The sequence below is a fragment of the Microcebus murinus genome, chromosome 23, assembly GCF_040939455.1.
Source record: "Microcebus murinus isolate Inina chromosome 23, M.murinus_Inina_mat1.0, whole genome shotgun sequence".
Classification (NCBI taxonomy): Eukaryota; Metazoa; Chordata; class Mammalia; order Primates; family Cheirogaleidae; genus Microcebus; species Microcebus murinus.
The window spans coordinates 20,112,737-20,139,150 of record NC_134126.1 but is presented as its reverse complement, the minus strand read 5'-3'; the positions used below and the strand labels follow the sequence as shown (position 1 = coordinate 20,139,150).

At 33.0% G+C, this 26,414-nt stretch overlaps 1 protein-coding gene across 2 annotated transcripts in view; it reads right to left on the bottom strand.

Annotated features, from left to right (window-relative positions):
* Positions 1-26,414, bottom strand: part of USH2A (usherin) — a 654,133-nt gene that overhangs the window by 556,830 nt on the left and 70,889 nt on the right. For both annotated transcript variants that reach the window (XM_075997054.1, XM_075997053.1), the window contains 5 exons: positions 25,849-26,033; positions 25,150-25,371; positions 23,756-23,849; positions 5,534-5,729; positions 2,383-2,513 (listed from right to left, as the gene is read on the bottom strand). In XM_075997054.1, the coding sequence (XP_075853169.1) occupies positions 2,383-2,513; positions 5,534-5,729; positions 23,756-23,849; positions 25,150-25,371; positions 25,849-26,033 (828 nt within the window). The remainder of the gene's footprint in view (positions 1-2,382; positions 2,514-5,533; positions 5,730-23,755; positions 23,850-25,149; positions 25,372-25,848; positions 26,034-26,414) is intronic.

The following is a 26,414-nucleotide window of genomic DNA, read 5'->3' as shown; positions in this document are numbered from 1 at the left end:
TTATGATATATTACCCTGATAGCAAAACCAAACACAGTATGTAAAAAGATAACTGTAAACCAATATTTCTTATGAATATAGATGCAAAATTATGAACAAAATTTTAGCAAATAGAATTCAGTAAATATTTGTAAAGAATTGTACACAAAGATCAAGTTGGTTTAACTCAAGGAATGCAATGCTGGTTCAATATTTGAAAATACCAATGTAATCCATTTTATTAACAAGCTAAAAAAATCACATGATCAGAATTGATGCAGAAATAGTTGACAAAATCCAACATCCATTCATGATAAACATTTTCAAAACTAGGAATAGAGAACTTGCCAAACTTGAAAAAAGGAACATACCCCAAACAATGGCTATCTGCAGCTCATACCCTGCTTTTACATGGTATACTCTTCCACAAGTCCACCCAAGAATTAGATCTACTCTATGAGAGGTGGAGAAAGAGATCCTGAGCCAATAGTTTGCTGGGGTCTGCACTGGGTCAGAGGGGCAGATTAAATACATCTCTTCTCAATAACATATTTAGTGAAATCTCACTGGTAGTGTGAATTTGATTATGGTAGGCTTTTTTTTTCCTTGGATGCTTAGTTGTTAAATATTTACAAGCACAGAACCCCCCCCCCAAATTGTCTACCACTTGAATGAAATAAACTTGCAATAGAAATCTGAGTTCAAAAAAATCACGTTTGAATTTCTTTCACATTTGAATTGTGGAACTGAGAAGCAAATCTGCTGTACTTTAATCCATATGGCTTATAACATACAATTGAGATTATGGGAGGAAGAACTTTTGTTCACAGTCTTTCAATAGTATATGCCAAACTTACTTGATTGACCTTAGCTCTTCAGGGAGAAGAACTGTTCTTTATGTGGAAATTGTACATAATGCTCAGATTATTATAATGACCACTCTAAATGACGATCTATGGGAGCAGTGCTTGGACAGAATCTCTCTTCATTCATTCAGCAATTATTCAACAAATATTCATTGCACTAATTACATGACTGAAACTATTCTGCTTATGTTGGATAGAGAGAAGGAAAATGTAAACAAATAAATTAATTTCATAAAGCTAGTAATGACAATAACATAGGGTAATATGAGAGGCAGTGATTTGAGAATGCTTTGTAGTAGGGTGGTCAGCAAAGATATCTCAAAAGAATATATCAGTATTTGAGTTGAGACTTCAATGATAAGCAAAATATAGCCACACTGAAAATTCAGGGTAAATGTATAAAGTTGAGATATATTACAATATTGTCAGATTATTAATCAATATATGGAAAATTGTAGTATGGCTTTCTGAGAAAATAGTCCCTCAATATTATAAGATAAAAATAGTAGAAATTGTCTTTGTTAATCATTATTCTATTCTTCAGCTTTCCAATGACACATATAATGTTCTCTTATTAACACACTATGGTTACTCTGAAGGTCTTTGAATCCAAATTTTTTCCTGGTTTATATTTGTCTTTTATTTGGGAAAACAGTTTTAAAGGCATGCTGAAAGTGATATGATAAACATTTCGTCTTGAACTTATTTCTTTCATAATTTAACTTTTAACAAACGTTCTGTACTAGATTGTGGTTTATACTCTTACTATGTTCTCAATTATTTATAACATATAAATAAAAATATAATTATTAAAATTTAATATAGTAATTGAATTAATTCTTCAAAGTAATTTTGCCTTTTATTTTTATAATTTTCATTTATTAGTATTATCAGAACAGGTGAAAACTCCAGCTAAAGACACCACATTTAAATGTAGAGCCTCTTTTTCTGCTTGAGGCAGGATATATAGACCCACGTTAGTTAGAATGTGTACGCACGTAGTTAGACATCATTATTTCTGATGTAGGTAATAAAAATGTTTAAAAATTATAAAAAATATATTGCATTCTTAAGAAAGAAAGTTGGAATAAGAAACTTAGAAGCAAGGTCATCATAATTTCTATCTGGATCTATGTGACTTTTGCTGTACTATCTTCTACAGACTCTTTGGAGAAACCATCCTTGTTTATTTATTCATATCATTTATTAATATTATTTCACCAATAATTCCAAGACATATACTCAATTGACTTGCTAGTTTATTTGGAACCCCTACCCTCCAATTTTTTTGACACCTGCAAAATTAAAACTAAAATGGGTCTTTCTTACATGCAAAGGACCGACTAAGTAGTACTATATATGTCGTGTGCATACTATAAGTTGCACGGGAACACTCTTAAAGCAATCGTCTCTTTGAAATGCAAACACACACAGAAGACTTCCTGGTAAATATAGTCTTCAATTCCGCTGGTAGAATCTCTCTCATATTTCTGGCAGAGAGAGTAATCCTTTGCCTTCAGTACTGAGAAGAGCTTACCTGATCACAAAGGAGGCTGCTGTGTCTAGTGCCAACTTTATCACAATCACAGGGTTTGCAAACATCTATGGCTGAAGGATCTGCACCAACTTGTCGGAAAAAGTAATCTTTGCACAGCTCACAGTTCCTTCCTGCGTCAGGGAAAGGTTATGCATTATGACTCCCAATTCATTAAAATCAGCTGCATAATTCAAAATTAAAGACTGTATTCCTTTGAGGGAATTCTACAATTTTCGGGACGTCCATTTTAATGCACCTTTCATCTCTACCTGCCAATTTAGTGATCCAGAGCATATGAAACAATGAACCTGTTACAAACTGTGCTTTACTTCATTAAACCCCCATATGTTATATAATACCACACTTCTAAAAAGCTGTGCTTTGTGGGGGCCCATGCATTTTGAAAGAGTTATTTCTAAACCTAAAACTTTATGTCTAAGGCCAGGCACTTAATCTAAATCAAGTACAGTATGGGAAATTTCTACATGTGTGGTAGACTATACTTACATAGTTAAAAGAAAGTAGGTGCCTAATGTTAGAAATATTTTTCCAGAATTCCATCTTATAAAATGGGAGACTGTTTTTCATACAACTGATCATTCTATAGTTAACATCATTGTAAGCAAAAGCTCTGTTAGTGGCCATTATTTTTCATTTCAAATAATAAACAAAAAATTCATTATATTTTGATATAGCAGGTGAATTTCATAGTAAATATTAGAAAATCCTGATATGTTAGATATATCAGGTAATTCCTACAGTTTACAATTTATTAGTTGGAAATTTTTCTTTGTCATATAATTTTAAGAACTTAAACTACAGGACTTTCTAAAATAAATATGAATAGCATATAAGATCACTGAAATAAGCTGAAATAAAACCCAAAGCTATCAATTCCCCCTTTAAATTTAAGCACTTTGCTCAAATATTGCTGAAATTGGGCCAATATTAAAAGGCTATGGAAATAAGTGAAAACTCATATTCTGATAGACATTGGCTATGGACTAATTAAAAATTAAATGGATTTATAATATTTCTAGAATATTTCCATTTACATATGCTGATGATTCTCAAACCTATGTCTCCTATCTTGAAGTCTCTCCTTTATTTATCATTCAATGAATATTTATTAAGAGATTACCATGCTCCAAATACTGTGCTAAGTGCAAAGGAATATAGTAGTGAGCAAAATACACAATGCACATTGTATTTCCCTCACAACGCTTTCTTACACTCTAGTGGGGAAAATCAATCCTAATGAAATAACAAGAGTAAATACACATTTGCCAACTGCAATAAGCATAGTGGGCACTAACATGTGTGGATGATTCCAATCTTTTCTGAGGCATCACAAAGGCTTTCCTGGAAGAAAGAGGCTTCAGAATTGTGTTTCCAACTGCCTGCAGGAGAGTTTCTCCTATGTCTCTTGGAAACACACAGTGAACATGTCCAAAACAGAATTTGCCATCTTCTTTCTTAGCTCGACCCTCCAGTGTCTCCTACCTCGACGGCTAGAGCTAGTGTTGACCCTATTGCTTGAGCTGGAACATTCGGTATGGTCTGGACTCTTCTTCCTTCCCCTACCTCCATTCTGCTCACAAAATACTCTCAGTTTTCCATCATACAAATCTCTTGGATCCACCTCTTTATTTCCACACTATTTTAAATGTCCTCCGAACATTATTTCTCACCTGGACTATTGCCGCACCCCACTAACTGGTTTTCCCAAATCATGCTTGGCCATTCCCCACTCCACTCCATTCTTCAATCCATTCTCCACTTTACAACCAGATGCATCTTTTAAAAATAAGAAACTGATGACACCCCTTTCCTGGATAAAACCCTTAATTGGCATCTCACTGACCTTCGTATAGAAATGAAACTATTTATCATGGCTTACGGGGCCCTTTATGATTTGGTCCCTGCTTTTCTTCCTAGTATCTCTTCTTACCGCTCGTCATTTGTCCTTTCAGTCCTTCAAAGGTGCCATGTTTCTCTCTGTTCCAAACCAATGCACAACGTTTCCCTTACCAGAAACCTTAGTTTGCTGTCCTAGTTCTCCTGTCTCTCACTCTTTCACCTGCTTAGCAGCCCCTGCTGTATTTACCCTATCTTAGCACTCATCAGACAACTTTGTAATTGTTCCTTGAATAGTCTTCTTTCCCCCTATACAATAATACAAAGACAGGAAAAATCATTATCTTGATCATTCACATATCCCCAGCACCTAACCAAGTTCTTATGATATTTTAGGTCATCAATAATTATCTAATAAATTCACTGATGCTTCACAATAGCAACTTCATACCCATCAAACTTACGCCATTATATTCTACAAATTCAGATGTTGGATATTTCTGCTTTTAACATATTGGTCCTTCAAAAACATGGTAATTTTCAATTACTAGGCAAAATGTCTTGTGGTTTTAAAACAGGACTTTATCACTTTGTGTATTTAATTAGCATTTAAAAAAATATTCCCAGAATACAAGTGCCCATGACAAATCTGAATAAATGTGTATATTTCCACATGAGAATCCAGACATAATGGATTATAAAGGGTGACACAAGAAAACTTATTTTAAACACATACAAACTTAAACTAAGCATTCCAGAGTTATCCAAAATATGTTTGTGGTTTAATAAAATGGTATGAACCCTTTAAAAGACAAGATATAGCTTAAGACTAGACTGATATTTCTGAAAACTACCTAATGATTTGGCATTAGGAAGATTTAGAGAACTAGTTTTGATTTTTGAACATAACACTATGAAAGCATATTCTTAACACATTAACTGCCATGTGAGTTGTATTTAACCCATGCTAGTTTTGAGCCCAGGGCCATGTGAAACACATGTAACTCATATGTCTCTTTACCTTGGGAGCCACGAGAACTATTTTTCAAGTTTCATATAACTCATGCACAGAAAATAATAAAAAATAACAAATTCTTCATTAAATTAGAAAGGATCGTTTTGTTTTTGAAGTTTTTAATCTATTTCTGTAATAAAACACTATGGCCCCAAGGGAAAAATAAATTTTTTTTCTAGTGCAACAATGTGTTAAATAGAAATAACATAATTTAAAATAATATGCATAAAGCACACAGGCCTTAACGATTGAGCCAGCAATTTATTATTTGCTACTTACCTGTAGTGTTATGCTCACAATCATCACAAACTCCTCCTCCACCTCTGAGATGTTCAAAAGGAAATGGGTCTGCCAAGGTGTCGTAGTGGCAGCTTCTGGAATGGCTGTTACATTGACAAGGTTTACAATTGAAAGCGTGAACTTGATCACCTTGTCGGAAAGGCTTGTCATTATAAAGAGGCAAGCAGCGTTCACACTAGAACAATAAATATAAAGTTGTTATTTTCTTTCTTTTTCTTTATACATCAGGTACTTTCACCAGATGTAAAGCTAATATGAGTGAGTTAAAAGCCAGCAACCACTTTAGTTTGGAAAATGTTTTATAAATCAGAAAATAGCATATTATAGGCACGACAAGGGTGGAAGCATAAAAGTGTCAAAGAGAGCAGAAACCATACAAAGGGATCTTAATAATCAATAAGAAATGTTACAATTGTTACAAGACCTTTAAAAACTTTAAAACTTTAAAAATTCCCTGCCGTTGATTCTAAATCGGAAATGAAAAATAGTAAAACATTATTTACTACTCTGTAAGTTAAAACATAACAAAATCGGAGAATTGTTTCATTTCTTTGTTAAACTCTCATCAACTTGCTTGCCTTCATCTTGTCCTGTAACTTACTGTACTGAGTATCTTTCAAGCCCCTGTGAATTGTCACACCGCTGAGACTGGATCAGCTTGCAACATTTTAAACTTTGTGCTCTTAATGTTGCAAAGTATCTCTGAGAATTCCTCTAATGTGACGTTTTTGCTGCCCTCACTTCCTCCAGGACATCTTCACCCTATTTGTAGAAACCACTTTCCTCATTTATGTTATGTTTGACTTGACTAAGTTTCTCTGGCTGCAATCACCCTGATAGTCATTATTTCTTCTGTAACTCCACTTATGTTCAATTTGAAATTGACTTCCAGCATTTTCCTTTTTTTGCAGCACTTTCATCCTTATTGGCCAATTCCCCAATTTTTGAATATTTGTATTTATAAAGTGTCACTTGAGTTTGTCACTGACAAGGAGGTAACAGGATCACATGCTTTCTGTCTATGAATAAACTGAATAATAAATGTGCAGTGGCCAATCACTGACAGACTTCGAAAGAGACATGATTGGTCACTGATCATGATGTGCATCTGATATGTACATCGTAATTTGTAGACCAAAAAGCCAGCAGCAATGTTTGTTTATATAATTACAGAAATATTCCATGTTAACTGATACTTAAACCATGTTGTTGGAGGACTGGTATTACTTAACTAAATTATGTAACTGAAATTCATGCACAGCAGAATTGTGCAAGGAGAGGACTGCCTGTATAACTAAGAAAATAACTCCGAAAAATCCCATAACAAGCCTATTATGCACTGAAACAAAGCAACTAAAGCTGAACATATTTTTTAAATTGATTTTAACTTTCTAATATAAATACAATTTGTGGACAAAACAAAATTTTTCCATAGATTTAAGTAGCAACTCACCTGAACTGAGTCTAGCATAACTATATATTTAATAAAAGTATCCTTCTATAAAATGAAGTAGAAAATAAAAAAGCCCTGATAATTTGACTATCAAATAAGTCAAAATATTAACATGAGGTAATTTCTTCCAAAATTTGGATGTGAGTACATTTTTTCTTTTCAAAATTGGGAATATGTGTGTGTCTTGTGTGTTCCCTATTACATAGTTCTATATTATTAAATATCAGGTGTTTTTGCATTATTTTTCAATTTTTCTACTACATAAAATTCAACCTTTCCACAATTATTACACATTTACTTTTCTCAAATTTATTTTGGGGATAAGGAATGCATATATCTAAGTATTTTCTTAAGAAAATTATAAGACATGAAGTCACATTATCAAAAAGAGTAAAAACATTTTTAAAGATTTTGTTAAATAAAGCCAAATTCCTTCTAGAAAAATTAAACTCATTTATGCTTCCACCAGCAATATCTAAGAATGTCCATTTTCTTGTGTTATGCCCATACAAAAACTGTGATTGTTATAACTTCACTATCTTGACTTTAGAAAAAAATATTAATCACTGTTTTAGTACGTATGTCTTTGTTCACTAGTGAAGCCAAATATTCTTATTCATGTAGCTCCTGGTTATATATGGTCCTTTTTGAGAAAATTGTTCATTTTGTTTTATATATTCTTTTTTCCTTTTCTTTCTTTTTTTTTTTTTTGGTTTGTTTTTGTTTCAGACAGGTCCTCATTCTGTCACTCAGGCAGGAGTAGTGGCAGGATCATAGCTCACGAACTCAACTCCTGGTTTCATCTGATCCTCCAGCCTCAGCCCCCCTAGTAGCTGTGACTACAGGCACATCACCATGCCTAGCTAATCTTTTTATGGTTTTTAGAGATGGAGTCTCACACTGTGTTGTTCAGGCTGGTCTCAAACTCCTGCCCTCAAGGAATTCTCTGCCCTAGCCTCCCCAAATGTTGGGATTACAGGTATAAGCCACCACAGCCAGCCCATTTTTCTTATTGATTTTAAAGATCTTATCAGATACTAGGGTTTTCCTTTTGCTTATAAAACAGTGAAGATTTAGTTCATAATTCTTTATAAATTTATATTTATTTTTTTCTCTATTAGCCAGAATTTTTAGCATAATGGTTAATTTATATGGTATAGTAATGACAGTAGGCAAACTTGTCTTTTTTCTGATGTTAATGAAAACGTCTTTAATGTTTAATCTTTTATAATAATACTCACTATTGATTTCACATGGACAATTCTTATCATTTTAAAAAATAAATTGCTATTCCAAAACAACCAAGATGTATTTATGTTAAAAATTAAAATCTTAAGGAATACACTGTCAATTTTATTAAATATTCTGATTTAATTATTGACCTATTGAATTGATAAAGCTTATGATAGGTTAATGGGAATCTATGCTTACATTTTTAGAATAAATCCAACATCATTAATGATAAATAATGCCAAGCAAAAAATTTATTTAGGAGTTTTACATTTACAATCATAAGATTTCTCTAAGTTTTATAAAGACTTACTAAAATAAATAGACCTTAAAATTTTAATAGGTAATCAATATGCATTTGTATTTATAAAATTTTAATATCTGAATGATCAGAAAATTCTCATTTTATGCATACAATAAAACTTATTACATTTTGTCAAATTATATTTCATGAAAAGTATGATTGATTCAAGATTTAAAATAAATATCAGTATTTCTGAAAATTATTTTTTCACACTTCATTTGCTGTAAAATACTTAATGTGATTTCCCAAAGTGCTCAATATATGCCAGTTATGTATTAAATCATGAATCAGAAGAGTCAAACCACATAAAATAATATCTCCCTATTTATCCATAATAATCACCTTTGCTCTGTTTTGTATTATTAAAAAACTATTTTGACATTAGGACAACAAAGGTCATTTCCTTCTTCTGATTTCTGTAATGAATCTTTAATATTTCAGAGCATTTTGACATATTTCATAATTATTACTAGAACATAGTACAGTCAAGAGAATTTTTTGCCAGTATTTACTTTTTTCCACTGGTTCATAGTTGAGCAATTGTTTCCCTTTAACATTTTGAAAGGGAGAAGGTAAAACACAAGAATCATCCAATATGTAGATGTTTAATGGTATTCTGAAAATTTTCACATGAAAACAAAGTGAGTTTTTTCTATTTAATTGAGGAGGAAATGAAGAAACAGAGAGAAAAGAATAAAAATATAAACAACAAATTTGCCTACTACTTTACTATTGGATTAAAAACTGAAGACGAAGAGGTTAAGTAAGATGAACAATGCCATTGGAGAGTTAGTCCCCGAGCCCACTTGACATTTAGGAATCTCAGTTTCTTTATCTCTAAAAGGAAGGTAACTCAATTATTCTACTTGCTATTGCCTCAGAATAATCATTGGATAAGTGATAATATTTAAACAATGCCTCAAACAAAGCATGGAAGATATTATGCATTCAAAACAGAAAGCTATAAGATGGACGAAGATTGGGATAAAAATCCAACGGAGGTGATCTTAAGTTTGAGTGGCACCAGCAGTACATGACTGTCCCTATGCAATATATATCCGTAACCATTAATAGGGGATTGTGTGATCGCAAATGTACTGGTCTGTCACCTGCTTTAGAGGAGGGGGCCTATACAGTGGAGCAAGGAGCAATTTATGAGCAAAATTTTTGACCAAAATTTGTTTCCAGTTAATTTTATCATCTGTAGCTATAAATACGGAAGATGCCTTAACTATAGTACATAGTAGGAGCTATCTTAGGATTTAATATTATTAGGATACATTAATAACTATTACTTCTTCTAGTTGCCCTATGTGTGGTAGAAATATGTTCTAATTGGATAAATGGAAGAATAGATGAAAACTCACTTTCTGGCTTTTCGAATTTGAAGGAAAGAAATGAGCTCATTAAGTTCACTTCTCCAGGTCAATTAGCCATGCAATTAACCTCATTCCCAATGTTTTAAAAACTATTTCATTGTAAAACTCTGGCCAGAGGCAAAACTTTGCTACAAGACACTGGCCCTAAGCCCGTTTTCCTCTTTACTTCAAAATGTTCATATTGAATTTGCTCGCTCTCTGGTGGTATATTTATTATTCGAGTTGTGCTTTCTTGAACACAAGTTGGTGGAAGTGATGAGATGGAACCTGTGGCCCTGTCACACTGATTTCAGATGCAGTTTGTCTTCTGCAAAACAACTGCTGGCTGTTTGAGTTTGGGATGTTGCCTACATGAGTTAGTGGAGCAAATCCAGCAAAAGCATTCCTTCGCTATTTCTATGAAGACATTTTTGCTTTATGATTATGATCTTTTAAAAAAACCTCATTTGAGATTTTATACTTATTGTCAACCTAAAAGCCATTATTAAAAAGCCTTCTTGTAAATAAGACTGGACTAAATGCTATGTCAACGCACCAAAGACACAATCCTTCTTAATGTTTAAAATCAAAGAGGTATTTTTTCACTGACCTAATGGAGTGGTCTTGGTCCTCCTACCAACTACTTGTTATTAGAAATGGCTGGCCTTCCTTTTGTGGAGAATAAAATAACCTCAGAAATATGGATAACATATGTTTTCCAGAAAAAAAAAACAAAAACATAGCTATCATTTTACTACTCTTAAATTAAGATTTTTTAAAATACCAGATGACATGAATTTGCAGAAAGTGCAACTAGTCCTGGGAGTGCAGTTTATTCACTCCTATTAGAAGCAATATGTGTGTACATTCCATTAGACCCAGAAATTCCATGAAGAATTTAAGAAAGTAGTTTTTAAACCCACTTAAGATTTTTTATAATGCAGTGTTTATAATAGTGAGGAAAAGGAAACACATTTAATACTGAAAAGCCAGAGGATGGTTTTAAAATGTCCTAAATCTTAAATATAATGCAAACATGCATAAATATAAATGTAGAAAAATATTCATAATATTTTGAACTTTAAAATAATATAGAAAGTATAATTCTATTTTTAAATAAACACAGATTTATCTATAGGTATGGATACAGAGATACAACTTTAAGAAGATAGAGACAGGCTGGGTGCAGTGGCTCACATCTGTAATCCCAGCACTTTGGGAGGCCACGGCAGGAGGATGGTTTGAGGTCAGAAGTTCAAGACCAGCCTGAGCTAGATTGAGAACCCATTCTCAACAAAAAAAAAAAAAATAGAAAAATTACCCACAGTTGGTGGTATGCACCTGTAGTCCCAGTTATTCTGGAGGCTAAGGCAGAAGGATCACTTAAGCCCAGGAGTTTGAGGTTGCAATGAGCTATGATGATGCCACTGCACTCTAGCCCGGGCAACAGAGACCCTGTCTCAAAAAGGAAAAAAAAAAAAAGAAAAAAAACAACAACATGGAGACAGATGATATAGATTTATTTATAATAATAAAAGGTCTGAAAGTATATAAACTAAGAGTATTTCGAAAGATTATCCATGGGGATAGGGTTACAAATGACTTTTATTTTTTATAACTTTATTGTTTTCTGCAGTGTATATTTATTACTAATGTATTTAAAAATTTAGAGCAAAAAATGTAATTGCATGGATGGTTACAAGAAAATTATACATCATCTGCATGTAACATTTCACTAAGAAAACTAAGAAAATTAAAATGTTCCAGTTTTAAATTACACACAGATGAGCCAGAAACTACAAATAAAATTATTCTCTTTTCAGGTACAATGTAAACTAAAAGAGTTTATGAATTACCAGTAAACAGAGTTTGATTATTAAAATATATAATTCTTTTTCAAAACAATGAGATTAATATATAGAAGTAAATATTTTGCAAAATGACACATAAATTTGTTTATAATTTGATTTAAAACATGCACAACTAAATGACACACCAATACCTGTTTTGCCATTTGATTCTATAGATGAAACTGTGCTATTAGCATTTTGCATGGTTTACCAAGACAGACAGAAGGGATGCTTTGTAGTCTATCCTTGGATTATAAAGTTTAATGAAACTATTACATTTTGGGCCCCATAATCATCTTTATTCACAACTCCTTTCAGATCATACAAGGAGAACCATGGAATAAATAATAATTGGTAAGTACATTAAGTAAAATTTTTGAATTTTCAGTTTCATCTATCTTTTTTATCAATGATCATAAATTTTCATTTAAAATCTAGAACTATGTATGTATCTTATATTTTATGCAGCTCCTAAAGCAAAAGATTTTCTATTTAATGTTTTCCTAATCTCCAGTTGATCATTTGTCACTTTTAATTATGTTTCAGTTTCTTCTGTAATAACTGGATTCCCCCTGATATGTCCCTGGATGCTCAAATTATAAGATTAGACAATGGATATATCAGGGTCAAGGACCTTTATCATAGATTCATTTGACTGCTTTCATTTTGATAGCTTCTTAAAAGCTACTAATCAACTCCACTAAGTTGCAGCCAAATACTTTGACACGTTCAGGTATGAAAATCATAGAATAATCGTTGAATCTAGAAGGTACTGATGAAATTTATTTTATTACATTATAGTCTAATAATACACGATGACATTTCTCTCCTCTGGATTATTAAACTGCAATACAGTGTTCTTGTGTTACTATTACACACTAGCAAAGATAATCTTTCAAAGATAATCCACAGGCTCCAAAGCATTCTTATCAACTCTACTCCCATCAGTTTCAGTTTTGATTATTTATTTCTTAACACCTTCAAATTTACAGAGAAAATGCAAACTTACATAAAGGAAAATTTTAATTCATTTAACTATAGGAGCAACTCATTCAATTACTTATCCAACAGTCTTAAATGCCTATTATATAGCTTTGAAGAAAGAAGGAAGAAAATGCTCGCTTAAAGATACATAAAGTCCTTGTAAAGGTTGCTGAGAGGTCTTCCTGCAAAGTACTGGTGGGAGAGCTCTTAGTGTCCAACAGACTCAAGGCCCTTTGAAAGCTTGAGTTCATAATGATGACCATCATCAGTCATCAAAAACAACTTCTGTTCAATTCACAGGTTAAGTAACCAGAGCCATGAAGAATCTGATTTTGAATGGTTTCCAAAAATTGATTCAAATATTTTTGTGTTTATTCTATCTTATTTTTATTTATTATTATTTCTTTAGAGACAGAATCTTGCTCTGTCACCCAGGCCTGACCAGAGCTCACTGATGCCAACACCTGGGCTCATATGATCCTCCCACCTCAGTCTCCCAAGTAGCTGGGTTGCACTAGCTAATCTTTTTATATTTTGTAGATATGGGTTTCCTATGTTCCCAGGCTGGTGTTCAACTGATGTGATCTTCCCGTCTTGGCCTCCCAAAGTGCTGGGATTACAGGCATGAGCCACCACCCTCAACCTAATGTTTATATTAAAAAGTCACATCTGGAAAATTTACAAAAATTCCCCTGAAATAAAAAACAAATGAAATAATCCTTTATTTTTTTCTTACATCTACTACATACTATATGGACTAAATTTTTCAGGGCATAAAGGACAACTATGGATGTTGCCTTAATTTATTAAACATTTGTAGAGAAAAGAGCATTATGTCTATACTTCTAAAGTCACTGCAATTATAGAATATTATAAAAGTTTACCTATCAGTTTTTCTTATTAGATTATGAGCTTCTTCAAGCAGGAACTAGCTTTTATTGATCTAATGAATCCTAGCATAATACCTAGAAAACTATAATTGCTCAACAAATGTTTGAGGGAATGGATAAACATGTGAATGAATAAAGAATAAATGGATCATGTAAGAAGAGCTCATTTTTATCAGTGAATTCATTTTCTCCATTCCTGACTCTAACCAGAGAGAGAGAGAGAAAGAGAGAATGAATTGCTTTCCTTTCTTCTGTCAACAACAGAATGCCTACAAAGATCTTTTTTGTAAGACAATGCTTTCAATGCACTAAGAATAGCTTAGACTTATGGTATGGGGCCTAAGTGCTTTATTATTAGCTGACTAAATCTTTCCAAAAACCCAGGAAGTAGGCATTGCTATTACCTTTATTTTACAAATGAGGAAACTGAGGAATATATAAATTTAACAATTTTCCATGGTCACTCATTACAATGAAAACTATAACATAAAAATTTTAGAGGACAGCAATGTTTTTTATTTAAATAATTACATTATTCCCAGTGCCTAGACACCCTAGCATATAGCAGGCACTCAATTTATATATCTAGATGTCTCCTTCAGAGGCCTCTCTTGTAATCACTATGTTATAATGGCTCCAGGGATAGAAAAACAGCCTCTGAGGGAGGGACAGATTGAGTGGATTCACCGTGGCTAAGTTCATCCTAACTTTCTGCTCAGAGTTTAAACTGCACAGTAGCCCTGGAAACCCAAGGATGGAGTTACTCCACTCCAGATATGGAGGCAGACCTTGCCTTTGTGGGAGGGTGAGGAAGACAATATGCTTCAAAATAAGAGATTACAAAAAGCTCACTTTTTAGATGTCAGTATAGTACTACTACTTACCGAACTATAACAAAATATGTAGTATGTTAAACTATTCACAAACGTCCTAAACGAATTGGAGACTCTCTGGAAGTCTGTAAATTTTCCCTTTCTCATCAGTAGAAGCCAGTCACACATGTTGGAAATGTTAGGAGCCTAAATCTCTAATAATAGTAATTGTCCTCATAGTATTGCTGTATTAAAATTTTTCTTTTAAGACTATTTGTTAATTACTAATTGTCAGACTGAATCATTTGTTTGCACCAAAGTCATCTCTATTTATTACAGTAATTAGTGTCTACCAGGGAATCTGTTTTGAATTTCACAAATGAAGGTCCTTCAATATTTTCAAATACTTGCATCTGTAATCAAGACATAATGGCTGTACTCAAGCATAATGCTCTACACATAGAAGGCATTTAATAAATATTTGTTGAATGAATAAAGCTAGCAAATGATCAATCTTCACAGTAAAGCTATAAACATACACAGTAATCACGAATTTAGTAATGGTTATTTCATACTGAATAGAGTCGCCTCCACTCTGTCTTTAGCAGTAGCATGGATACTAAACATGGATGATATATTTCTGATAGATTCTTAAATCTTTTTCTTATATTTTAAGAAAACCGTATTTAAATATTTAAGATAAATTTATAAATATTAAAGAAGCAAACAATTTTGCTCTTTCATTTACCGCCAATAACATCCAAATTTAATAATATAGCAGTCCCTTACTTAAATGTAAGGAATAAGTTTCAAGACTCACAGTGGATGCCTAAAACTGCAGATAGTACAAAAACCATTTGCTACCAATCAAAACATGTTTTCTTCTACCCACAAATTTAATGCCTTTTCCATCTTAAGGACTCAAAATGCACTATGGTCATGCATTTTGCAGTTTGAAGTACAACAGCAAAACTAGCACAAATTTCTTTCTCCTCAATTTCAAGGATAGAAGAGTAATTCTTAACTGCAGATCTTAGCAACCTCAGCATACAATTTTTTCTTTCCTTGTTAAGCCAAGAACTTTCACCTTTTCACTTAAAGCAAGCACTTCATGGCTTCTCTTTGGCATATCTGAATTGCTAGCATCACTTTTATGCTTTAGGACTACTATTAAGTAAAATAAGGGTTACTTGAACACAAGAACTACAATACTGCAACAGTTGATCTAACAACCAATATGGTTACTAAATGACTTATATAATAGATTTGTTAATCTTAAATTATACTTGCATTCCTGTAAGAAAACTAATTGGGTTACTATATATGATTGTTTTCATAAACTGGTAGTTTTGTTTTGCTACTGACTTTAAGTTTCTTAGGCTTCTGTTTGTATTTGAGACTGGTTGACGTGTGTGCATTATACTGTTAGGTGTGAATTTGCCCATCCTCCTACCCCCTTCTCAACAGCTTAATTTCTGTTGAGTTTTACTTCCATATTTATTTCCATATGTGCATGTACCTGTTACTTGATTAGTTCCAATATAACAGTAAGTACATGTGGTGTTTTTCCATTCTTGCAACACTTCACTTAGAAGAATAGGCTCCAGCTCCATCCGAGTTGTTAGAAAAGGTGTTAGTTCACCACTCTTTCATGGCTGTGTTGTACTCCATGGTATACATATACCACATTTCATTAATCTATTTGTGTATTCACGGGAACTTGGGTTAATTCTCCACATCTTTGTGATTGTGAATTGTGCTGCAACAAACATTTGAGTGCAAGCGTCTTTTTCATAAAATGACTCTTTTTCCTTTGGGTAAATACCCAATAGTGGGATTACTGGATCAAATGGTAGGTCTACTTTTAGCTCTTTGAGGTGTCTCCCTACTACCTTCCCTAGAGGATGCATTAGCTGCAGTCCCACTGACAGTGTATAAATGTTCCTTTCTCTCTGCATCCACACAGCATCTGTTGTTCTGGGAATTTTTGATAAAAGCCATACTCATTTGTTTTGTTGCTACTGTTGCATTTATCCTGCTTGGTGTTCTCTGAGCTTCCTGGATGTATGCTTTGATGTCTGACATTAATTTGGAAAATGTCTCAGTCATTGTTGTTTCAAATATTTCTTCTGTTATGTTCTCTTCTCCTTCTGGTAGCTCTATTATACATATTTACATTTTTTTGTAGTTGTTCCATAGTTTTGGATATTCAGTTCTTTTTTGTTCAGTCATTTTTCTCTTTACCTTTCTATTTTGGTAGTTTCTATTGACATATCCTAAAGCTGAGACATCCTTTCCTCAGCCATGTCCAGTCTACTAATGATCCTGTCAGCGGCAATCTTCATTTCTGTTACAGTGTTTTCGCTGTTTAGCAATTCTTTTTGATACTGTTTGCAAAATTTTCACCTGTCTGCTTATATTACCCATCTGTTTTTACATGTTTTCCACTTTATCTATTAGCATAGATAATATATGAATATTTATACTATTGTTATAGTATAAATATATACTCTTAATATATGAATCATAGTTGTTTTAAGTTCCTGGTCTGATAATTCCAACATCCCTGCCCTGTCTGAGTCTCTTTCCCATGCTTGCTCTGCCTCTTCAAACTGTGTTTTGTGTCTTTTAGTATGCCTTGTAATTTTTTGCTTAAGTCCAGACATGATGTACCGGGTAAAACGAACTCTGCTAAATAGGCCATTAGTGCTGTGGTGGTGAGATGTGAGGGGAATGAAAAGTGTCCCATAGTTCTATATTTAGGTTGCAGTTATTAATGAAGCCTGTGCTCATGGGCTGTGAACTTTACAAGCATTTCTCGGCAACTGCTCTCCTCCCAAAGTAAAACACGATGGCTACAGGGGGCTGAAGTTGGGTTTATCTCTTCCCCTTAAATGCTATTTTTAATAATTACTTAATGGTAATCTTGCTACCTCTTCTACTCTCCTCCATATAACATCATCATCATTATTTAATACAATCAATCTTAATGTATATTTATCCACATATTTGCTGGCTTACTTGTTCACAATTCATACTTGCATAGCAGGCATTTTTTTTTTTCTGGAAACATATTTCTTTATCAAAAATATCCTCTACAAACTCTTTTAGCAAGAGTCTATTGGTGGTGATATTGATAAATATTTGTTAGACTGGCAATGTGTTCCTTCTTTTCTGTTTATAATTGCTAGCCTAACTACAAATGCTAAATACCAGGCTTCTCACTTTCTCTCTGCACTTCAAAGATCCTATTTCACTGTGTTCTGGCTTCCATTGTGGCTACTGAGAAATAAATTATCACTAGCTTCTTATAAATTTACGTCTCACAATGTGTCTTTTTCTCTCTGGCTACTCTTAGGATCTACTCCTGGTCTTCAGTGGTCATCAGATTTATTACATCATACCTACATATGTATTTCTTTTCCTTAGCCTACTGTGGACTCAGAAGAATCATGTAATGGCCCAACTTTGAATAATTCTTTACTCTCATCCCTTAACATATTATCTTTCATTATTTTTATATTTTCATCATCTCTATTTGCTGCTTCTGTAAAGTCTGTCTTAATTTTTCCCCATTAAAGAGGTTTCTTTTTTATGTTTTCAGCTTACATTGTAAATGTATTTATGCACATACCTCTCCCGGGGAAAGAACTACCACAAGTGTTTTTCAAAGATCAATAATATCACAATGTGTCAGAGAGGAAATAAAATGCTTGACCTTGACTCCCTAAATGTACATCAAATGTCAATTTGATTCTATAATATGAACTGCTAGTTATACGAAAATGAATTAATTCACCGGTATTATAAAAAGTAAAGTACAAAATGAAATATATTTAGAATAAAATCTTTCTGTGAGCAAACAGATAAAAAGTAAGTAGTGGTAAGGCCTGATGTATAATATAAATATGACACAAATTAGTCATGATGACTCATACTTTTGGACTTCAGTGCTCTAAAGGAACACACTCACAAAAATAACAGGAAATATTCATTTACATAATAAGCATTGTAGAGTGTGATGTTGGCACAATTCAAATTATTGAGTGGTCAGAAGGCTTATTATATAAAATGTTTAAAGCTGGCTGTGCTATTTATAATACTAACAAAAATTTATACTGATAGTTTGATTGTAGTTAATTCATAAGATCCATGATTAATGTTATAGAAGGGTCACAAGTTAGAGCCAATGAATAAGAGAAGCATTTGTGGTTATCAATAAATTGCTCTGTGAAGGCTTTGGCTACCCTTGCAGGTAATGATGTCACAAAATGATGAAAGAATAGCTAAGTAGCCAACAAAGTGCCAATGCTTGGCTGAGGCACTGATCATTGCATCACTCTTGGCCAGAGCCTCTGAAAGGTCAACATAGCTACTAAAGGAAAATGAAAACTCTTAAGGATGCAAGTTTCAACTGGTAACACTTTTCTTAAATCTAGATTCTATCAACACTTGAGCTCTTAGAGCAGGTAAAGAAAGTGCTAGGTAAGAGGATAAGAGAAGTAATAAATGTGTTGCAGATATGCAACCATGTTAGTTGACATATAAATCTAAGTTTCCAACTCCAAGCTTGTATTCTGTACCTATGGCTTAACATAACATTTTTGATAATTATCATGAACTTTCTGACCAAGTGGACAAGAGGTACTTTATTGCAATAAAGCTGACAGCACAGGTAGTTAGGGAATCATTTAATATGGGGGATGGAGTGAGATTTAAAAGCCTATGTACCATAAGTATACATAACTGGATAACTCCATGATATGAAATTTTAGTGCAGACAAAACTAATCTGTAGTGACAGAAAGCAGTTTGGTGGTTTCCTGAGATTGGGAATTGGAGGCAAGCACTCACTGTAAAGGGGCACAAGATGATGATTGGGGAGAAGAAAACATGCTTTGTCTTCTTTCCTTGCTTTATAAGGTTCAAAAGCTCTAATGTCTTTGAAGGTCAGTAGTTAACACCCAGATGTAAGGCTATTGGCAGTGGTGAAAGTAGTAGCAAACCAAAGAGGGAGATGGCTGTAATAGGGTCACTACTACCCTGCAACAGCCAGTTGTTGCCACAGGAGGAAACGGACATCCTCTTAAACCATATTCTGATGAAGAGAAACCAGAAGTTTAAAATAAAAAGTGAAAACTCTTGGTAGAAGTTAAATTAAAAACTGTTTAAACATTTTTTTTCCCCACCTGTAGGCCACTGGCTTGAGAGATCAATTTTACAAACAAATGAAGAACTTTTCATGCAGAGAATGCCCTAGAATGGCTAAGTCCATGAATCTGCTCCTGAATTCACCATTCTACTCCTTCCTTCTACTTCATTCATTTCACTTCTGCTAAAAACACTTTTTCATAGGAAAGACAATTGCCAAGAACTGGCATATTTTCAAGGCTTACATTTTCATCTGTTTGCCAAATGGCTGTAATATAATTCACAAAAGCCCTGTTTATTGAGTAATATTATTAATGGTTAGCATAATACTGTGGAATTGAAGACATTTCTTTTTGGATTATGTCCAGGTCTTTAAAAAGAACAAGGATTCCAATAGGAAATGAATGACTTATATTAAAACATATTATTTTATTAAGTGGAACAACGTGAAAATCATTTGAATAACCGTATTTTCAGATTGTTATAAGACAACTTTTCTCCGACAAATAAGTCCACACACGTATTAAAATAGTTTGAATGATAAAAGGAGGATGTCATGCCTAGAAATGCTTTTATAAGATTATTTTTTATTTTCAACACATTGAAAATATCATAAGACCAAGAAATCATTCAACTTAAGAGTCTATTAACGTTTTACCTTCAGCTGCATTTGCCAGACTTTGTTAGGTAAATTATATTTGTTTCTGTTTCTTTTTCTTTTTAAATTTTTGGCTAAATTCATGAATTATCAAAGTATATTAAGGAAGAAAATAACAAAAGTTGACTTTATTATTTTTGTTTTCAAAAAGTATTTAGCATTTAAATAAGAAACATTAAAATGTATCCGCAACCTATAGCTAATTATTTCACTAGTTTATAAGCCAACAGTCACCACCTGAGACCAAATTTGAAAATCCCAACTTGTCTTCTGAAACCATTCATGAGACTTCCTTCATTTAATGGCTCTATTTCTAAGGGGAAGCATGAAATCATCCAGGAATCATAAAATATCAAACATTTAACTGTGAGCAATTAAAGAGAGAGAAAGAAAAAAATAAGATAGGACATCAAGAGGAAGTAAGACAGAAAGTAAGAGAGAAAGACTAAGACAATGGGCCAGGCACAGTGGCTCATGCCTATAATTCTGGCACTCTGACAGGCCGAGGAGAGACCCCCCTACCTCTACTAAAAATAGGAAAAAAATAAGCTGGACATGGCAGTGCACACCTGTAGTCCCAGCTACTCAGGAGGCTGATGCAAGGGGATTGCTTGAACCCAGGAGATTAAGGTTGCTGTGAGCTAGGTTGATGCCACAGCACTCTAGTCCAGGCAACAGAGTGAGACTCTGTCTGAAAAATAAATAAAAATAAAAAACAAACAATAAAATAAAATACAAAAAAGACTAAGACAGACTGACTAGTCAACATAAAGCAAGAGAAGCTCAAGAAACATGTCATAAGAAAGTATTAGTCAAAGTGTAGCTTGCAAACACTAGATACATTCAGTTTAAGTGCCCTATTAAATTCATCCCTAAACATTTTTTAATTGGGTTGTGAGTCTGGGGAGGAAAGAAAAGGTTATTGAAAGAATCACTGATTACAGAGAAGACATGTCAATCTTACAGGAACAAAAGAAGACCTTAGGAAAAATAAATGTTACTTTAAAATCTAGAATAAGTCAAATTAGCAAAACTTTAAACCCATAATTATTGCTCAATAAAGAGTGAATCAATCAAGTTATTTCAATCAATTTCCTTTCTGTGACAATATAAGCCATACAATAGAACATATTAAAATCAGTCTTTTTTTAAGAATTTTTTTCTCATGATATACTCATCAAATCAAAGACTTCAAACACTAGAAATCCCCCACAAAATCTAAATGATTCCTTTTTAAAAATAATTATTAATTAGTGGTGAAGACTAAACTTATAAAAGACCAGAAAGCAGCGATATGGAAAATAAATTCAAAAGAATATCTAAATTAGAACATAAAAGTTTTGGTTTGAACACATAGAAAAAGAAAGGAGGCCAAATCAAAGACTCTGAGTCAAAATGAGGAGAAGGACTACATCATAACTGTGCTAGAGGAAGTCTTCATTTTAGATAATATTCTTGCCATTGAATTATACACATTAATGTTACAGCTGAAAGCAAATTAGATTAAGAATCAGAAGTCAGAAATGGAGTTCACCAAAATCCTGACAGATGTTTCTTTAAAAATCAAGATGTTCTATAATATAGTAAAACAAAAATTCACAGAGAAGTGATGTGACTAAAGCACAAGAACAGGGTAGGGTCTAGGTCCACAGATCATACATGGGTCTTTGAGACAATGCTATCATCTTAAAAGCTAAAAAAATATACTAATGTACAAGCCCACATTTATGCAACAAAATGATACAAACATAATCATTCCATACTCTTCTCAGGTAAGAATTGCTTTTTACACTGACATCAATTGTATAATGTAGTTCATTGTATTTGCAACTTTAATTTAAATAGATATGGTCAAATTATTCTCCAAAAATATTATATCAACTGGCAGTCCCATCATTATTGTATAAAAGGTTATATATATATTATAAATTAATAATTTATAATATAAATATTATCTTTAAATGTTTTACTAATTTGAGAAATTAAAAACAATATTTGAATCTGATTAAAACTGAGTTTGGGTAACATTTCATGTATTTACTTAATATTATCATTTCTTCCATTTTAAATTGCTTGTTCGTATATTTGCTCTTTTTTATTAGGTTGTTTTGTTTTTCTTAATATTTTATTGGTGCTCCTTGTGTAGGAGAGACCTCTTTACCTGTTAATATGATGTAAATATTTTGTATCAATCCATCACTGTCACTACAAAGTAGTTGTGTTAGTCCTTACACTGCACATAATTTTAAATATTTATATGATACAATATTTCATTAATTTCTTCCATGGCTCCAGACATGTCTGTTTCTCTCTGTATTTCATTTGTTTAGCTTACAAAGGCCCTCAACATTAGATTTAGAAATATTCTTCTAATCTTTATTTTAATAGACTTATAGTTATTTTACATTTAAATGTTGATGCCACATAAATTTTTGTACATGCCATGAGGTAGGGCTCTCGCTTAATTTTCTTACAAATTGACAGCTGGTTGTCTCAAACATCATTTACTTAAGATTCCATATTATGTACTTTCATTATTGGTATGATTGTTACTGAGGCTGAGCTCTCTCCCAAATCAGCTATTGCCAATGTTGTTGCTAGGTATTTCTGCCAACACATATCTATCAATCTTTTTCTCATTTATCTTTTATGCCTAAAGATCCAGCTAAATTTTCACCTCAACTATGAAATCCTCCCTGACCATCATAGACAAACTAAAGTAACATAACTCCAATTTTACTACAGATTTTCAAATTAATTACTTACAATTCCTTATATCTGCGATAAATTGATCTTGACTGACATAAATACATAAAAAGAGCCCTACATATAAAGACTCTTTTTTGGGATAGACACCTCCATATAAATACCTTTAAGATGCAGAAAACCATTTTTTTCTTTAGTGCCAGGCATCACCTTAAACATTCTTTTATAAAATATGAAGGCCAGGCACGGTGGCTCATGCCTGTAATCCTAGCACTTTGGGAGACTGAGGCAAGACTGCCTGAAGTCAGGAGTTTGAGACCAGCCTGAGCAACATACCAAGACCCCCGTTTCAACAAAAAACTTAAAATATTAGACAGATGTGGTGGCTCATGCCTATAGTCCCAGCTACTCGTGAGGCCTACTGGAGGTTGCAGTGAGCTATGATGATGCCACTGCACTCTGGCCAGAGTGACAGAGACAGAGACCCTGACTCAAGGAAAAAAAAAAAAAAAGATAATTCTGATGAAACAAAGAAACAGCAAAGGAAAGGAAAACCTTAGGATGCGGGTTCACTTGTAATTTCTCTGACTGAGATCATTGTTTAGAAACACAATTTTCAAGCTATTAATGGCTATAATTTTTCTCTTCAAAAACTCTCTGGAATAACTGACATTTTAGTCATTCATATCATTTTCTTTTTATAATAAAGAAGTTAGACCAGGAGTTAGACCAAAATTAAGTTAATAGAATTTATAGTCATCACCCCTACTTTTCTTTTAGATTTCCATGCATATAATAGAACTCACATGAAGGCCTTCAGTGAAGCTTTCCTGAGCACAGAGGCATCTGTATGGCTGGCTTGTCGTGTCACAATTATCGGCGTGACCATGGCACTGACATCTGCAAATGTGAACATTGCACACTCCTAAGACACAGCAACTCAACTGTGAATATATTAATATTTAAGCCCCTATGAATATATACACTGTGTGAATCCAACAAGGAAGATAGTATGTTTAATCAACACAAAAATCAGTTTCTCTTTAATCATGTGGATATTCATAAAAGTTTTGAATTAATCCTGAAGTACTGGAAGGACCATCCTCACTATCCAAACCACAACTGCATTGTAAGGTAATTTTCAAGCCACCCTAGAAAGGGGCAGTTGGCATTTTCTACACTTAATCCCAATCATTTACCAAGGGAGGGCATTTATTGAAACTATTTTAAATACACTTAAGAATTTAAAGTTCAGAATAAACTACAGAATGAAGTTAATGAATTTCAATTTTTTGTTTTTGTTTTCTAAGTTAAATGATAAATATTTAATAGTATTACTTTTTTCATTATGCTATTACTCAACAAACAAACAATGCTTACATATTGGCATTCTGGTCTGGGTTTTTTTTTCTTCTTTTTTCTTCCTCTTTAAATTTTTTTTTATTTCAGGAAAATATGAAAGTACAAACATTTTGGTTACATTTTATATCTTTGCCCTCCCTAGCAAGGATTAGAGGTATGCCCCTCCCCTCGACAATGCTCATCACATCCCAAAAGTCATATCATTCCTCTAGAACAACCCATTCTAAATATAACCTATAAGCACATTTCTTTATTAGATAGTATGCTGCCTAGTTTTGCAGCTATCAATTGCAGCTATCAATTAAATTGTAATATTTTTAAATATTTTTAAAATATTGTAAGTCATATTCTCAATTGTTATCAGACATTTATAAGTTACTTAGGATACATCAGATCTTTTCTCAAAAGGAAAACAAATATTCCCCATGGATCTATAAACTGTGATCTAAGGTAGTCCAAGCTCTGTGGCACTACAGTTACAACTCTAAATCCAGCTCTTCCTCTTTGCTTTCAAGAATATTTGCAAATCATATTCTAGAACAAACCAAGTAAAATATTTAATAATTTCTCAGTCAGATTCAGAGTATCGTAACTTCTAAACCCAATAACTTTTGAAAATTGATTCCATAACAATGTTGTATCATTTACAGCAAAGACTCACCAATTTCCAAAAAAAATATTAGACTAGGAAATCACTGCAAAAGGTGAATCTTGGAATGTGGATTGCTCTGAACTCTTAAGGCAATGTATTTTTAAATAAGTATGATAAAAACCTTGTTGAAAACAAAATTCACAGTGAAAATCACACTACAATCGAAACCTTGGTAATGAACACTACCTCCCACTAATGGTGATTTCATCCACCGCATAGTATCTGTGTCTGAGGTTGACAGCAGTCTCAGTGGTGTAGTACTGCCCACGGAAATGAAACCTTATTTGTGTGGCTTTTACAAACTCCTGAAGAGATGGGGTGTTATAGAAGTCATTGTATCCAGGTCGAAAATTTGGCCCAGGTGTCAGGATGCTAAATGTGGCATTGCCACGGGAATACGGAGTAAAACTGTCAGGGAAAGAAATTTGATATCATGAAAATTGATTCATATATTTGACAAAATTGTATAATTTCTCATAACCTTGAAAATAACATAGTATCAGTAAGAGCTTAAATTCTTCATTCTGGGAAAACAAACATATCCCATGTATTTCATATGCAAACAATACAGGGTCATCGCAGAAAGCCATGCTAAAACATTCCTTGAGAACATGATGAAAACTATTGATACAGATAACTTGCTAAGCAATCTGAAAACCAGGTTGCAATACACCAGTGAGATTATAAATACAAGTCATTCTGAAGTCTCTTACAAGAACTTTAAACACAGTTTAAAACTCAATTTAGGGAGGAGACTTAAAAGAATATGCCTCAAGAAAGTTGACAGTAGAGAGAAGTCCCTACCAGCCTAGTGAGTTAGCTTATATGTAGGTTATTACTAACTCGACAGTCTACTATAATTAATTATTTAAAAGGTATTCATACTTGGAAAGCTGAAGGCAGTTGACTGAATCAGGATTTTCCAAATTTCCATTATTTTTCATTCCAAAAGCACTACAATTTCTAGCAAAATACTGCCAGTCCTCCCAATTGAAACCATCCTCCTTCTTCCTTTGAATCCTTATTTCTGTTGGTTGTAGACTAAAGAACTGAATGATAATATAAAACACCTGAAAATGAATATTAATTATTATAATTGAAGTTTTAAGTTTGACCCATCAGTATAAATCAAATCATGGAATTGTTAGATTCAAACATAATGGATTACTTCCTCCTAATTATAATTATCAAATATTTATTCGACATCCAGAAACTTCATAGCCCTGTAGTAAAAGCAATATATTCTATAATTGTATATCTATCTCTCTTCTAAAGGATTTTATATATCAAAGTGCAAATATTGCTTGATATAAAGAAATGAACAAAAAGCATTACTTCCATTAAATAAATGTCATATATGTTCTTCTTAAGCAATTATTTAGAAAAGCACCTCAGTTTTGATTAATTTGTGCTACTTAAAAGAATGTTTCCACAAAAATGATATTTCATAA